Here is an 18,393-nt window from a genome sequence, read left to right on the forward strand (position 1 = left end):
TAACGAGGCCGCTACCGGACACCGGTGTGATACACACACAGCCCCAGTCAGCGTCTGCCTCTTCCCTCCTGGCTGGCTCTCTCTAATAAAAGCCCGTCCACTCCCTGCAGGGAGTCCTGCTTATTTATTCACACCGTGGAGTCTCACTGCGCATATCGAGTTGTCGCACCGTAGCAATCGATTGGGTAACAGTGTCGTGCATTGATTGGCTGGTCTGTTGTTCACTGTCGAGTGCCAGATTTCAGCACTGAGGTGTGAAAGAAGAGGGGTATGCCATGACAGAGCACCGGTGCACCAATACGAGATGAGCGAAAAGACAATCCAAAAGATATTATTTGGTTGGTTTCCTCTTTTGATTGTCAAAGCTATAAGGTGGATTGGTAATAGAAAGTGAGCACATTTGGTTAACAAATGGAGTATGTTTGATACATTTTTTTGAATTATACAAAAAGATTAGATGGACATTTCCTATTGAGATCAATTCAATTGAACCAATGTCGCAAGGGAATACTGTGTCTTTGTCTGACCGACAGGCAAATTAAGGCAATTACAGATAATTAGACGCCCTCTAAGTTAATTATCAAGGGACATGGAGGATTTGTGTCAAAAGTCGTTTGCTATGATAAATGTGAATCCTCTTCTTTTCTGTGAGAAGAGCAACAGGGCAAATTACTTCTTCTACGTTTCTTAAGGAGCAATCCACACGCTTTTTATAATGTGGCTCCCTATTCTGAAAAAAAAGCATTTTGAAAGCTTTTCTGCTGGCCCTACTGATGAGAGAGGGTGCTCATTCATCATCGGTCATTGATGATTATTTTTCTTTTTCTAAATCCAATTTTTCTTATACATTATTCTACCGGTACTATGGGGGCAGGATTAGACATGGCCAGCTTCTGTACACAGATCTGCTGATCACCCAAGTCACATTTAAGTATGTATGTAGTATGTTAGTGGTATTTTTGCATTGAATGTATTTTGTATTTGGCATTGCCATTTGAATAAAGATATAAAAATGAGGGCAATATGAAATGCAATTTGTTGAAGTTTCATTCAAATTTGGAATAAAAATAATTCAAACTGAATTATTGAGGATTGCTTTCAATTTGCCACTTTGAATATTGCATTGGCAATTGCAAATTGCACATTGATTTTCATTTGCTAAATACATTTCCATTTGAATAAAGAGGCCAAAGAAAATCCATATTTAAGACATTATTCTTATATGCTGCACAACATAGCCAATTCCTTTGCCCACTTAGACAAATCTCCCTAAGTAATGTCTTGCCTGCTTCTTGTAAATCAAGGAGCTTTCTAGGGTTCAATGGGCTGCTTCGTGAAGTTCAAACCATTACAACCTAACCATTACACTTGTGGCCAAAATTATGTGTGATTGTAGATGTGTTTATCAGGGAGGGTAAGACGTATGCAAAATTGTTGAACCTCAGCGCATAGATATGTAAGCTAGGGCTAGAGCTAGCCTACCATTCCACCACTAGCAACGCGGGGCAACATCTCCAATATATGCACCCAAATAAGAATGGCTTGATGTCTGGCACTCAATCGAAAACAGCCATGCCTCAACTCATTCCTTAAACCGCCCGTCACAAGCTATTATCTGCAGTATGACAAGATGATTGCATGAAGGAACAGATTTTGTTCATATGCAAGGACATGAGGCTGATCAGTATAGCTGATGGGAGAGAGAGTTCTCTCAGGAATTGGAACCAGAGACCGTATCTCAAGCCATGGAACCATTACCAATACAATCAGGACCTCAAAGACAAAGATTTGAGTCGTACCACGGAGGGGTGGCCCTCCCTAGTAACTGCTTCGTATGTCACATCAACGGCCCCCTGGATGTCAGATGGTTGGGAAATGCAGGACTATGTACATAAAACCAAAGAGCTTAGGGAATCCCACACTGCAGAGAATGTTGGCGAACACATTCAAGACATCTTGGACGTCTACGGCATGAAATCAGTGACTGCCGTTACAACGGACAATGGCATCAATTATGTCAATGCAGTGGAGACATCTAAGATCAGTGACATACCATGTGTGGTGGCACACACCATGAACCTGGCTGTGCATAAAGGACACAGGGTCAGAGCCAGTGAAACCCCCATGAGCAGGCTGAAAGCAGTGTCATCCAGTTTCAGCCAATCCACCATCAACAGCTAACCCCTCCAGGAGAAAGAAGAGCTTTTAGGATTGAAAGCGGAGAAGCTGATGAATGACCGACGCGATGGAACAGCAAATAAGTCATGATCTGCCGGGCATGGGAGCAGCGGGAGGCTGTGTCTGCTGTCATCTTCGAGAAGACACTGTCTGGGATGGAGCTGACCACAAGAGAATGGTCCCTCATGGAAAAGGTCAGCACATTGTATGAAATGCCTTGCATATGGGCACTGATCCATAGGTAGAATAGTGGCCCTAATGTTAAGTTAAGGTAATATTATTTACTGTTAATAGGCTGGACAAATGCAAATCTGTCCTAATATAAACTCATTTATTTTCAGGTACAAGATGTTTTTTAAACCAAAGTGGCAACAGAAGCATTGTCGACTGACAAATATCCAACTGCTTCAGCTGTACTGCCTTTAACAAACACTGTCTGCTCTGTCAACTGAGCAAGCAAAAGCCAGACGAATCAGAAACACCTGCGGTGACAGAGATAATGACAACGATCAGAACTGATCTGGACGAGCGGTATAGCGAGGGTAAGGGCACATTTATGCTGCAGAATGAAGCAAATTACCTGGATCCATGCTTCCAAGCGCCTGCTTCATTATAAAAGAGGAATGAAAACAGCAGGTGCAGGTGGTTGTACTGGAGGAGATGAACTGAGTGAATGTGGCAGGAGGGTAAGGCAGTCACACAGAACACCGTGGTCAGCAAACCGCTGTGAAAACCGTTCTCACAACAATGGGGGATCTCTTCGGTGACGCTTATTGCAAGGACAGGCCAGACAAGGACAACACTCTGTTGCTCCACAGAGATGATGAAAATCCTCTCATGTGGTGGAACGCCTTGGGCCCTGGGAGACCCTCACGTCGCCCAGATGGCAAAGAAATATCTTTCCATCCCTGGATCCTCAGTGCGTTTTGAACACACTGAGCAGGACCAGTTTTGTCTCTTCCTCAGCAAAAAAAGATATTTGCATAAGGTTCGAACCCATGTGTATTTTTAAGAAGGAATATTCAAATAATTTTTGGCCATTTTTGACAGCCCTACTGTGCATGTCTCTATGTTACTGTGTGTTCGTACACATGTCTGTGTGTGTCAATGCACTGCAATGGACAGTGTGTTTTTGCTTTGTGGTGTGCTAGCTGATGCCCCTCAGCCCTGGGATGGTAGCGGTCTAAATATAGCCGTGCTCACAGCACAACAGAGAGAGAGGCGTTGCATCGAGACAGGAACTTCAAACAGTGCCACACATTAACATTCCCTGTTCACAATACACCCACACACACACACACACACATCATACACACACACATCCTGCTCCAACCCAAACACACACATACACACCTGCCTGCTCCAACACCCCCCCCCCACGACAGACAGACAAACACACACACACACACACACACACACACCAGCCTGCACCCTCAAACACATGCATTATATAATGGGTAGTACTCACTTAATAAAAATTTATTAAACTTCAGCGTGCAAGCACATTTGGGCAGGACACGCTAAGCTGAGCTCTAAAGGCAACGTCTTCCTTTATATCCAACAGAGCTAGAGAGAAAGGCTTGCTTTGGTATGTTGTCCAAAACGTTGTTATGTTTTTCTATGTATTTTGTTTCACTTGGAACAATAATATTAACTGTGTACATCGTATGCATTGAGAGAAGCTGTCCCCTAGACGCAAAACTGCACCCGCCAACCAAAACGACTTGATGGAAAATATTGGGTGTCCAAATGAGGTTTCCGAGAAATCATTGCAGAAAGGGGAGTGCGTGTGTATGTGCGTGTGTGTGTACGTGCATGCGTGTTTGTTGTGGGGAGAGGGAATACAAAACCATTAAGTCCATTATGAAGAGGTCGAAAGCACATAGACAACCAGCAGTGGTTAACAAGGTTAACAAGGTTAACAAAGCAGAGGGCATGGTGGACGTTAACAGAAATAGATAGGAGTTACTAGGGTTAGTTAGGTACTTACTCATTGATGCAATGTAAAGAGGAGACAAAACACAGAGAGAGAGAGAGAGAGAGAGAGAGAGAGAGAGAGAGAGAGAGAGAGAGTAAAAGAGAGAAAGAGTGACAGAGATCGAGAGCGATTGAGACAGACAGAGAGAGATAGAGAGAGAGAAAGAGATGGAGAGAGACAGAGAGAGAGAGAAAGCCTAAAGCTTTTATGTTTCGTTAACGCCCTTTCCTCTCCCTCCTCCACTGTCGTTGAAAGCAACTGTCGATGCCTGCTCCTCCTGTTTGGCTTGCTGGAGGCCATTTGCAATCCCAATCACAAAAAAGACACTTAGGGATGCCATTCTGCTTTGTAAATGTTCCCAAGTCACAGAGCAATAACGACGTAGTAAATCGACTCAAGGCCCTCTTCCACTGAAATACACACACACAACGCAGTACAACAACAGTTCATATTTATTTCATATGTTAGCTTTTTACCCTATTTTTACCCATTTAGACTAAGTATTCGTGGTCTCTCCCACATGCAAAAGATGATCTGTATATTTAGTACAAAGAGCTGACATTGTCACTTGAATGAACAACTCCTCTCATGAATTCGCTGCATCTTAAATCAATATATTGATTACATGCAGTCGTGCAGAGGTTCTGCGTCGAGGCACCAACATGCATGTCGATAAGAGACGTGTGGCGGTCACTGTGACGGGTCAGCAGCTGAAAGTGGGCGGACCCCCTGGCTGTGTCAGCGAATCACATCGTAGAACAACGAGCTGTGACAGCTTAATGCTGCTGGAGGGAGGGAGCCACAGCAGAGAGACCAGGGCTCTAAGGCCCTGACCACGGCTTATCTTTCTGTGATTCTCAAACATACACACATGCACACACATGTCTGCACATATACATACACACCCTCTCAAGCATACATATGCAGACACGCATGGTATAATAGAAAGGGAATAGTGACTGAAAGCTAGGCAAACTTGGAACTGTGCAGGATATATGTATAATTAATTAACATATATCTTTCCTTTCCTTCCTTCCTTCCACACGATAGATGATAAATCTATAAATAGTCAGGGTAACATGTTAGCTACGTGTCACTAGTCAGCTATAACATAGACTAAATATGGGCTCTAGTCAGGATGACATGTATGCTACGTGGGGTCTTTACTCAGGCCAGGCTACCTGTGGTCTCCACTCAGTCTAACCAATAGGTTGTGTGTGGTCTTTAAGTCATGGTATCTAGTCTGGCTAAGCAGTAGCCTACATATTTTCTCTAGTCAGGCTAGTGCTGGGCGGTATGACCAAAAATTGATATCACAGTATTTTTCTAAATTCTAATGGTTTCACGGTATATGATGGTATTTTTCATGCATAATCAGGTGTTCACTAGTGCTGCCACTAAGGACTAGTTTTATAACGACTAATCTTTAGATTAGTTGACTAATCTAAACGATTAATTAAAAATAAATTGTTCAAAAAAATAATAATAATAAAAGTATATTATTAATAATTACATTATTATTATTATTATATTATTAATAATAATGAAATAATAATGTAAGCAGGCAGTCACGCAGCTATGCTGCTTGCTTTTACATTTGCGTTTGCATGGCGGGGTTTAAAAAATAACTTCCAACGTAATATTAAGTAATATAACGCAGGTACGCAAGGCAGCCACAGGAGACGCCGTTTTCAACCGCTCGGTACCGCACCGTATTAATTCCCAAGTTTTGAAAAGAAACTAAAGTATTTGAAGCGAATAAGCAACGCTGTTTTTTATTTGTTTATTTGGTTTTGAACGAATAGTTTTGGATGCATGCATCGGATTTGAGTTGGTTTGTTACTTTGAAATTGCATACACTCGCAACACACACACACGCACACACACACACACACACACACGTTAATTCATTCACGGCCACACCCACACCCACTACAACCTGCCGATCTTCAATCAAAACAACATCAAGTAAGTGATGCCGCACGCAGTCGTACCATGCGTGTTTAGAAGCGCAACATTGAAAAGGGTCCCGTCTGAAACAGTCGTGCGGCGCAGTGTTCCAAACGTCTTGTAATCAAATACCGGTATGGCGATATATTAAAAATTCATATCATAACGAAAATACACACCGGTATTCGGTGTGAACCAGTATACCGCCCATCACTAAGTCAGGCTAACATGTAGGCTCAGTATGGTCTCTAGTCAGGCCAACACTTTGCTAAGTGGTGGTCTCTAGTCAGACTAACATGTAGGCAAGGTGTGATCTCTAGTCGTAATATGTAGACAACAAATGGTCTCCAATCAAATGACACAGGCCAAAACCAAACTCCACACAGCAAGATCACAGAGCTGAGGAATCAAACCTGGGTCTATGAGCTAAGCAAAGTACGAGACCTGCCCACTGCACCACCGTGCCTCTGTGTTTGCACACAACAAACCCTATAAATAAGAGATATTAACAATGTCTCTCTCTCTCTCTCTCTGTCTGGGTAAAACGCCTGGTGGTGTCCGGTCTGGTCTTACATCTGGTTTACTGATGAGCCCTGCCTGGCAACAGATCTGCCTGCTCCACTGGGCGTAGCCAGGGATGGATGCATGTGTCTGTGGAGGAATTTGTGCTTGAGAGTGTGTGCGTGTCTGAATAGCAAGTGTACTTTCAGAACCCCTCGGACAGAAATGCGACATGAGTCAACAGTGACCACTAACAAGATGTTGTCCGCTCCTCTCTCTCACACACAGACACACACACACACACACACACTCACACATACACACGCCAAACACACACATGCAAACGCAAATGCACACAAACACACACACACCCACAAATGCCAAAGGCACATGCACACACACACACACACACACACACATGCAAACGTACACATGCAAACGCACAAACACACACACGCACACAAACACACACAACCACACACACAAACATGTTCATGTTTTGCAGCCTCAGTAGGACCATACACATGCACAGACATACGCACATACACTGGGTCAAGGAGGATTACATCACTATGAAGATTTTATATGTTTGAAATGATCAGAAAAATATATAGTTTATATCAATAGAAAAATACCTGGTCATCCAATGCAGCATTTAGACTCAATTAACGGCCATTAATCAATACTCAAATATCTGTATGGCGTCTTATCTTTGACTATGTGCACTTTGGGTAATTACAATCGTCAAATGCACAAATGAAGAACATATTCAGTGTTTCCATGGTAACCTAAGGCGCACTGTGCCTCCATATCTCTGCTGAGACTGACACACAGCTACCCTAACCCCAACATTACTGTATGTTAATGTTGATGATTTTTTTTTAAATGTAATTTGCAGACTGAGAAGGTTAGGTACGATACGTGACATGATATATGTCATGATATACATGTTATGAACACGAATGTCCACACATTCCTTCAATGGAAGGAATGTGTCTAAAAACCACATGGTATACTATGTATCCAGTTTGCTCATTTTCAGCACCAGGCTGCCTTTTGGGCCTGTGGAGACGTATTGCAGATTTATTAATAGGCAAATGGACATTTTTGCATCATTCCTTGCTGACTGAGATCCCTCTCTGTGTTTTCAAATGTCATTTTTCAAGATTGAATCTCATCTCATTGAATGAATACACTATATCCAGAAGTCTGGGCTCCCTCTGAAGGCTGGGTGAAGTCAGGGACCTACCAGGGTGCTGCTAGTACTGCAGATTCTATTCTTATTCACGGCTGGAGGGGAAGTGATCTCCTGAGACTAGCTCTGTCTTCTAAACGGTGTTCTCAGCTCTTGCAGACCAAAACAGCTACCTGCTGTGGGTTTGCGTGCATAGGTTAGATCTGTTATGCAAGTGCAATGTTGTAAGATATCAAACAGCTGACACAATTGAGATTTAAATGTTGTTTTTGGGGCAAGATCAGTAATACTGTCAAAAAAAAGGGGCATTGATCATGGATTTTGTAGCCAGTGGTCCATCTTTAACAGAGATTTAACTTGGCGGTCTGACAGTTGATTGTTAAACAAGGTTCTATTTGTTTTAGAAGAGGAGTATGTTTACAAATCAAATCCATGTCTATTTTTTCTTTATACATTTTTTATTATTGATTTAATTGTTTGTTTATGATATTCAATGATCCTCCAATTTGAAATCAGGGTGGCATTAAGGGTTGTTACCTTGTATAATCGAATTGAAATGGGTAAATCTTAGATCATATTAATAATCCCCTGGGTGCATGTTTATCAATTTGGGACGAGAAGAGCCATAGCAATGAATTGCTTCCACTAATAATAGCAGTGCCTATTCATTTGCATTCATAGTGCTCTTGTTTATAATGCCTTGGATTTCAATGCAACGCTTACATGTTATTTTATTAATCTGTCGTTACTAATGTTTATTCATTCACTGATGCAATTTTACATTTGTTTGAGTGAATAAACTCTCACACGGTTTTATGGCGTCAGAGATTACCCTAATTACTCCATATGACCACACTATGAACCAATATAAATCATGTGTGCTATTTATAATAACAGCATTTATTGCCTGCTCTTCCTTTGATCAATTCCAGCACTCTACGGTCCACCCTTGCCACCGTTGACCAGGTATAAACGTGCAATTCATCAATGAACAATATGGTCGTTACCATGCACTATAGGCTCGAGTACATAGGCTCCTACAATAATGGTTGGTGGTTTACATAGACAATAATGCACAAACGTGTGGTGGTGGTGGTGGTTGCGTGCCTAGGGAAGCCTAACATTTGACGAGATACGTCGTGCTGCTGTAATGCGGTAAGTCTGCATTATGTCTCTAGAACAGCCTCTCTCCACGCCATGGACAGACCGAGGGTGTCCACCAGCCCTGTACTCAACCCTGCTCAAGGGCACGCACAATAACGGATTATCCGCTAAACCACTCAGCTAATACACTGGTTAGCTGGTTCCATAGCACGCATTGGAGCACATTTTACACAATATCGTGGTGGTGGTGAAGGATATAGGTGCCATTAAAGACGATAAGGACCACGGCCAGTGAACCGAGGAGGAGACAGAAACCTTCTCGGGAAAAAGGGACTGCTGCCGCGGTGACGTTGTGCCGCGTCGCCGCGCGGTTGGACCAATCGCCAACGATATTCTCTCACCATGTCGACCAAACATTAGACATTCATTCACTTTTTTATCACGTTATCAAAATATCTATCTTACCCGGGCCGCCATCTTCGACTGGTTGTTCAGAGATGCCGTTCAGAGGGGATACTTCATAGAGGGGGCTCGTCGGAGAGTGGATGGAAGTCGCAGCAGCGGATGGGTTTATAACCTGCGCAGATGCGCACTGCGCACGACCGGCGGAGAGCGGTCTGATTGGCCGGCTGGAGCTGGCGCGTGAGTACAATAATCCTCCTCCGATTGCTCATTTTTTGCTGCGTTCCACGATCTCGTGCCGTGCGGAATTATCCCGTGTCGTCGACGCGGTGTACGCGTCCTGGATATGGTGTGGGGTTATGTTACAGGAGGCGGCAGCCATCACATGGTGGGAGGCCGGACGGGGATGGACGCGTCTTTCGTTTCAGCACCGTGGACAGCACCCCAACCCAAGTGGTCCAGCTCACCTCCCTGTTTTTCGGTGTGACGTTCGGCCAAATCCAACAACCGTAAAGTGCAGCCGATAATAGTCTAGGCCTATAGCCTATTCAAACGTTGTATGCTTGTAGATTATATACATTTATATATTAGGTTCTTACCATAATAATGAACTAACGCAGCACTTGGAAAGTGCTGAAAAACTACTCTTTACAATAAAGAGTAGTTTTAATTTAACCCTGCAGGCCTAAATGTGTTTTTTTTCTATATGTGAAATTTGTTATGTGGTAGGCCTATATATACACTCATATAGCTAATGTTGTAATGTTGAGGTTGATCGCAAGCTATATTAAGCTCACTAGCATAGCAGTGTTAAATAGTCCATTAGTTCTGTGAGGAGTCTACATTGTAGATCAGGCACATCCTAGAGGACAACATGCAGAAAATCAAATTTACGAGAAAGAAAAAAGAGAAGATGAAGGAAGTATGATTTATGCTCGCATTTATTAACGCAAAAAGTGGGCTTGATTGGTTCCCTAAATTGTGTGTGTGTGGGTGTGTGTGTGTGTGTGTGAGAGAGAGAGCGAAAGAGTGTGTGTGTGTGTGTGCGTGCGTGTGTGTGTTTCAAAATAACTTGAAATACAATCTAATACAACAATGCACGTGTCTACTCTGGTGTCATCTTCATACATCATTTCCATATTTGCATGCATTCTGTTCACCTAGGACTGCTGACACAGGCCCACAGGATGGAGAACAGTGACATCAGCAGCTCTGCTGGCCCCTTGGTGAGCCATCGATGTAACACCCTGTTGTAGCACTGCTGTTACCGCTTCCGCTGTTATTCAGCGATGTGTCATGGGAGGAAAGGAAGTGTTCTCCCGGGACTAAATCTTTTTTACAACCGTTCTCAGCTCTGGGAAACCAAAGCCACCTCCTGTGTTGGTGTGCGTTGGTGGAATCGGTGTTGCAAGTGTGATAATGGAAAGAATGTCATCCACTGAAATAAAATATACTTTATGGGAAGATTGTTACTGTGCAAAGACTGTCTGGTCATCCTGTCATGTCTGCCGACATGTAAGCAGATGTGTTAGGGATTAGTATTTAACATGCTTCTACCTGCACATCTGTCTGTGTGTGTGTGTGTGTGTGTGCGTGTGTGTGTGTGTGTGTGTGTGTGTGTGTGTGTGTGTACATGTGTGTGGTGTTTGTTTGTGTCTGTGTTCCATATGGGTATGTGTCTGTGTGTGTGTGTGTGTGTGTGTGTGTGTGTTTGTGCACTTAATGTACTCACGTATTGTATGTTGTATGTCCTGGCAAAAATAGTACTTAAAAGTTGTTAGTGCTTGGCACTTTTTTCTACAACATCCTTACTGTACCGACAGCGCTACATTGGCATCTGCTAAATGCCCTAAATACAAATGTAAATATGTGTATGCTTGTGGTGCATCATATCATTGAATGACAAACAATCAGATCACATTCACTGACTCAAATGCTTTTTTTTTTCGTTTTTCATTAAAGCCTGACTCACCGCAAAAATGCTTGCAAATTTTTTTATATATAAAGTACGTGTAACAGTTGAACACAGTCTTCTCACATCTTACATACATAGTCATACTCCCACAGAGTCCGACCGCAGCATCGTTAGCCTAGCAACACGAGTGGCCTCCTGTTCGTTCCACAAGGTTTTTCGCTTTTTACACAATTATGGTTCACAAATGAATAAAATGGACAATGAGATTTTAATAACTCCATAATCCTCATCATCGTCATTGTCATTATTATCATCATCGTTGATCATAGTTCATCCTCATCATATAAGCATCATATGTTACACATTTTCTTCTTAGATGCATTGTAAGATCATATATGGCACAGAATGTCATGAATGGATCAGATATAACACATCTCTCTTTCTTTTCCTCTTTTTCTCTCTCTCTCTCTCTCAGAGTTTGGGAAGCCAGCTGAGTCCAATTGTACAGCGATGTGCTTGGCTCTTGTGGTCTTTACCTCCGATCATTGTCTATTCCCGGGTAAAATGAGGTTGGAGGTGTAAAATAAGGAAGGGGTGGCAGGATTGATCAGCTCATTCTGTGTCCCAGAGAAATGCAATGTGATTTCTCTTTTTGTAGTACTTTGTTTCAATATGCTTTGAAAAGGTAAGAGAAAGTGAGTGTGTGCGTGAGTTTGTCTGTGTGCGTGCAAGCGTGTGTGTGTGTGTGTGTGTGTGTGTGTGTGTGTGTGTGCGCATGTGTGTCTCTCTGTAGTCGTGGCCATTCCTCAATGGAAAACGTAAGAACAAGTTGTTTATGAGACATAGAAGCAAAAACAATCCCTGTTGAACAATTATATAACATAAGCTTGCGTTCCCAGCAAATGGAGAAATGCAACTTGTTTGATGCAACAATGATGTCTCCCTCAGTACACCTGAGATGTCTGCTGTTGAATTGTTTTGTAATATACAAACTTAACAACTGACATCCGTGTACTGGTAATTAAGTCATGCTAGCATATACATTGTTTTTTTGTTTATCAACCATTTGTTTACATGTACATTTCACAATGGAACTAAAGAACAACTGATATCACCATCCAAAATTGAAAAATAATTATTAGTTATTATCGAATAACCTTAACTATGAATGCTACTTTTGGCAACAGCAAGGATAAGCAACATGTAAATAAGCTTTGTTAACATGGTCTTTATGCTGATACAACACAATTGCCTCATGAGGTCTGATTCTGGTTAAAAGCTACATTTTCCATTTCTACAGTGCCGGACTTGCTGCCATCCAGTCTGCCCACGCATAACATACATAGAAAGGATCTATGTGATACAAATGTTTAAAAGTGTTTGGCTTACTCTTCTGTGAGTTTAGCAGTAGGCTATTGTCATATCTCACAGGGGAGGGAAGTTAAATGTAATTCATTTTCTAAGTATCTTATCTTCCACAGGTCGGGATTGCATATTACACCAGGTGATGATGCTGATGCAGGCCCATTCAGGTGTGATGGAGCCACAACGTTTCCTCTCGTGTATCCACAGGATCGGTCTCTGGTCCAAACCAGCTCTCCCCCTCTGCCCTCATCTCTGACTGGAAATGTAGAGATGTAGACCACATAGAAAGTAAAGGACCTATTCGCTGTTTGTTCTTGTTCAGGGTGGTCAAAAGGTCAACTACTTTAAAAGTCTGCTTTTGTTTCATATTTTGCTTGTTTGTATTACAAAATATATACTCAATGGCAGTCTTCATTTTGGCACAAGAATCATGCCTTTTCTGGGAAGGCCTTATTTCTGAAGACAAGACCATTGGCTCGATGCGAGGGGCCTCTCAACGAGAGAACAGGTTGAATGTATCACTGATGCCTTGCCTTGTTAAACTTTGCAATGTAACAATTCCATGGGTTATACAAATCTCTCAGTCCGTTAAAGGACCACCTGTTATAGACACTATTTACATTTGGAGGGGCCCCGATGTCAGACCCCTAAGCACCATGGAACCCAAGATAATTACACCGCCGTACCAGGAAGTAATCACACTCTGTAATGAGCAAGTAAGTACAGTTCTTGTGGGCCAATTCAGAAGAACATTTACTTATCCTTATCTAGTATTGTAAACTTCATCATAGTTTTAATTTGGGCTGCATTCACATGTGCAAATAATAATTGATGCTCATATTTGGAATGGAAAGTTGAAAGTATAGCAATTTGCAGCACTGACAGCCATACCTCTGGGGGAAAGTCAAATTCCATTAACCAATCATCAGTTATTGCAACATCTTTCTATGCAACCTCATTGCAGCCTTTTTCAAACTTTTTTGCTGCGTCAAACCTGTTAGTTTGAATGCAGCCATGGGTGTTTCTCCCATGTTCTCTACATGAGCAACCCCTCACATAAAGCAGAGAGAGAGACAGAGAGACATAGCTGGGGAGGTATGCAGGGAAAAGAGAATGTAATCAGCCCCACTCTGTTGGTGCTATGATTTCATTACAATCAGGTCTGGTAGCCATCGCTGTGCGTGTCTACCATTCAGTCCCTTCCCATGTGACCTGTGGTGCAGTGCTGAGCGCAACACAAAGCGGCATGCTGGGATAACATAGAGAAGCACTGGTGCATGTCAACGCCACTCATTCAAATGGAACCGTGGGCAGCGGCATATATGAGGGGGGGGGGGGGCGAAAGAAAGAAGGGAAAAGAGAGGATTGCAAGTGTTTTCAAGGTCGAATCGGAGCCTAGGGTCACAAAACAAAAATGGAATTCTGTCATTTGCAGGGGTTTGGGGGGAGGACGGGGGGGGGTACAACAGCAAGGTTATCTCATAGTGGCTGCCACAGCATTTGTTGCCATTCTGTTCTTGGGCAGTAATATGGAGTCAAAATGAAAGAGGAAAAGCCGGCTCCCCCATCTCCTCCTCATAGTAGCCGTAAAACATCTGTCCACAGTATTTTACAATGATCTTTGTCCCATTGTCTATTGAAGTGTCACCGACCGCAGCCTCTCGTCCATCCTCAGTGCGTCCGTCAGTCAGGAGTTCAGCATGGCGAGGTGAAACTCATGCACGCGTGTTTTTTTGAAATGGAAAATAACAGAAGTATATTGTGAACACAAATCAACATTCTGGTTGAGTATAGCCACCTATAGCAAAAGTTTTAAAGAAATTTCACATTTTTCGTTATTCTTCGTAGATTTCCTTCATCGTTTCCTTCTTTTGTTCTTCACTTGTTCGCTCCTTTCTCTATTTTTTTTCGTCCTCTATTTTTTTTTCTTTATTGTCTTTGTGTGTGTATGTGTGCGTTTTTCAATGTGTGTGTGTTTGTGTGTGTGTTTGTCATTCAAGAAAATAGAATCCCCTCTGTGATGTAGCAGTGTAATTACCCCCCCCCCCCATCAAGCTCTGGCCAGGCCTCAGTATTGCGTTCCTCATTTGCATGATGAAAATAGGGCTTTCTCACTTGCCATACGATTTAGATTTTTCTCGTTTCAAAATTCACATTAAGCACCTCGGTTACACACCAAAATTTACTTCTCAGATATTCACGGAAGACCAGTTAGATCTCCCCTTTCTCTTGTCTCGTTTTTCAAGTGATTTATATGCATCCCTAGCCTGGGGTTTGGTGAGTGCGATAGGCTAGGGCTACTGGGGGAAAAAGGTGTAGGGGATTTGGCAATGTCTAAATTATCCAGCGCACACTTCTATGTGTCTGACGAAATAAAGTGGCAGATTTTAGCTTTGCTACCAGGTATTGCACTTGCAATACCATGCCTGGATTTGGTTGGATGTAGTGGGGCTAGAGTTGTTAAATTGCATCTACCCTTCTCTTTATTTACCAATATGATTTCCCCATCCCCATACAGTACATAAGCACTGGTGCTGACTGGTGTTTCAGGTAACCTCATGTAAACTCTCTCCAGATCACCTTTGAAAGTCTCTGGTCTGAGCCAAAACAATAAGACAAAACTTCTCACCTCACATGAGATCAAGCACGATGGAAATCTGTTGACAATGAGTGAGTTACTTACTTACAACACTCTTGAGGACAACACCGCCTGCTCACCATCACATGGTCAACCAAGCGCACATTTGAGTAATTTCTATTGACCACTCAATCGTGTCAATCTTATCTAGATCGAATCCCGTGACATGATGGCTGCATTTGATTACCCAGCCCCACAGAAAAATCTGATCTGATATGTTCTGTTGTTGTCAGCTCGATGTGCTCCAGCGCTCGCTGTTCTCTGGTTGATCTGGGCTTGATTTGTACATTAGATATACAGTAGAACCAATAAGAAGAAGAATGAAAAAACAGCACATCACTGTAGTGCCACGACCACTTCCCCCTCAACAACCCCAGACTCCCCCCTATTACCTCCCCAACGGCTGACCCATTCTCCTCCCCTCCTCCCCTCCATCCTGGCCTCCTCTCCCCCTTCCCCCCTCCCCGCCAAACCCCCACCCCCCGCGCGCCCCCACTTATCGGTCAAGGCCGATCAGCAGGCGGGTCTTCTCCTCCTCCTTCTTGCTCTCGTTCTTCAGATCGGCGAACACCTGGGTGAAGTAGTGCGGGTCGGTGTTGATCTGCAGCATCTTGCCGCTCATGCGCCCGATGATGTCCAGGCAGCGGTCCCAGAAGGCCTCCTTCTCCGCCTCCACCAGGAAGGGCTTGAGTGGGTAGGAGATCTCGTTGCCCATGTAGGAGTAGGACAGGTAGAGGCAGGTGAGCAGCGAGGCCTGCAGCTCGCGCTCCGACGCCACCTCCGAGGAGACCACGTCGCGGCACAGCATGTAGAGGAAGACCACGTTGGCGGGCGTGATGAAGCCCTGGTCCTGCCAGCCCTGCAGCAGCAGGGAGCGGTCCACGGAGCGCAGCCACAGCACTGGGTCGGTGGGGGAGAGGCGCTTCAGCCGGTAGCAGCGGCGGCAGAGGAACTCGCCCAGGCTACGCATCAGCTCGCTGGTGGAGGCCTGGTGAGTGGGGCGGAGGGGGGGGGGGGCAGGAACCATGGTGATGGGGGTGGGGGATTGAAGAGGAAGATTGAGAGTTTAGAAATAAAAATTGTTAATGGATAATAAGGATTTACATTTAGCACACATTTTAATCCAAAGCAACCAGTTAATAATGAAATCCTCAAAATGAATACTTCTACTACTACTAATACTGCTACTACCACTACTATAATATTAATAATATGAATAGTAACAACCATAATCAACAATAATCGGAAACCATGATGATGGGGGTGGGGGATGACGAGGAAGATTTCGATTTAGAAATATAAATTGAACAATAATCATTTACATTTACATTTAGCACACATTTTAATCCAAAGCAACCAGTGAATAATAAAATCCCCCAAAAAGGATACTTCTGCTACTACTATACGACGACTACTACTACTACTACTACTACTACTATAATAGTAATAATATTAATAGTAACAACAATAATGTCTTTTGACCTGTACGATCACCCGTTTGGGCGTGCCGGTGGCGTTGGACACCTGCACCCCGGGCCCTGTCAGGGAGTTCTTCTTGCCCAGGAGGGAGGACACGTTGGCCAGGGTACGGGAGGCGGGCATGTGGAAGGAGGTAGTGTTGTTGCTGGTGCCCGTGGTGGTGGTGGTGGTGGTTGCGCCGGCGGTGACGTTAGCGCCCGCGACCGCCAGCGCAACGCCATCCTGGCCCGAGGTGTACGAGGACAGGTTGGCGCACGACTGGGACTTCTTCAGCCTCATGCTCCCGGAGGCGGCGGCGGCCGCCAGCCCGCCCTCGGGCGAAGCCCCGCCCTCCTTGCCCCCGTCGCCGCCACCGCCGCTGCCCTCCGACGGCAGCTTCTTGGAGCCTTTCCGCTTGGACGAGGCGGCCACGATGCGTTTCCATGGCAACGAGCTGATGATGGAGGGGCGCTTGAGGCTCTTGGAGGCCGAGGGGTCCTTGGCGTTCTTGCTGTTCTGCACGGCCGTGTAGTGGCCCACCGTGGCCGGCCCATCCTCAAACAGTGCCGCCTTGCGGTAGCTGGGGGACAGCGACAACACCGTTCCCATGGTGACCCGGGAGGGATGCCAGCGAGGGGTTGGGCCGAATAAACAAAACTAATACTAAAGCTAGGATTGGGGGGGGGGGGGGGGGGAGTCAAAAGAGGGGAGGCCAGTAGGGTAGGGGGGGACGGGACAGCGAAGGTGTGTCAGGTGTTGGAGGCGGGGAAGGGGAGCTGAAGTAGAGCTGCAGGGTTTCAGACGCAGGAGGCCTGACCTGCGAGGGGAGCAGAAAGCACACACCTTTAGTGTGGAGCCTTCATTATCTGTTAACATCATTGATTATCATGGAAATACTTCATCGTCCAAGAAAAACAGGAAGCATGTCTGAGTGGAGAAGCTGATCTGTGTGCTCTTTGAAAACAACAGAAAATGCACGCTTGCTTTGAGTGAAATGAATGAAATATCATCTTAAACAATCACAATGGTGAATATTTTATATCTTTGTCTGTTTTTATATATTTTATGGTCAGAGATAGTCAGCAATCCAACACTATGGATTGATATTTCATAAGTAAATAGCACAATGGATACATGGAATTACATTTCAGGTCTAGAAAATGACATTCCTATAGATATACCATGGCCAACTGTGAAGTGGAACCTACACATTTTGCAACCAGCCTGTTCATATGCATGAATGGGTCTTGTAAGCAGGGCCCGCTGGTTTGTTGTTATGGCTTTACGATGAAATCCTTATCGCCATCATCCATACAGTAAGCATGCATCACTATTTACAAGGAATCATTCACGTTCAAATTGAATCGACACCTTCGAGCCTTTAGCGACACATTCTAGCGTCAGGTAGGCCTATAGCCTATAGCATCGGCGTCTGTTCCCCATCGCCGCTCCAATGTGCTCATCTGTATTATATAAGGAGCGATAAGCCACCGACGGCTGAGGAGGAAATGTGCGCAAGCATCCATCTTAACTTCAAAATGGAAGCCCTGAAAACACCCCCTCCCCTTCACACGGGGTAGCTCCAGAAAGGAAAAAGAAGTGGAGTGAGTCTATAACCTTGATCTATAGGCCGAGCCTATATGATATGAGACCTAAACCCATTTAGCTGCATCGATGATCAATGCAATTCAAACATTGTGCTGTCGTCA

At 44.2% G+C, this 18,393-nt stretch overlaps 1 protein-coding gene across 1 annotated transcript; it reads right to left on the reverse strand.

Moving 5' to 3' along the window:
- Window positions 1-15,722: 15,722 nt before the first annotated feature.
- LOC311367799 (cyclin-dependent kinase 5 activator 1-like) lies at window positions 15,723-17,293 on the reverse strand (the record flags this gene model as incomplete). Its single annotated transcript, XM_084486625.1, has 2 exons — window positions 15,723-16,214; window positions 16,709-17,293. 2 exons carry the CDS (start codon window positions 17,291-17,293, stop codon window positions 15,723-15,725), a joined length of 1,077 nt encoding a protein of 358 aa, XP_084342751.1.
- Window positions 17,294-18,393: the final 1,100 nt, after the last annotated feature.

This window comes from Micromesistius poutassou, assembly GCF_964030765.1.
Source record: "Micromesistius poutassou genome assembly, chromosome: 1".
Classification (NCBI taxonomy): domain Eukaryota; kingdom Metazoa; phylum Chordata; class Actinopteri; order Gadiformes; family Gadidae; genus Micromesistius; species Micromesistius poutassou.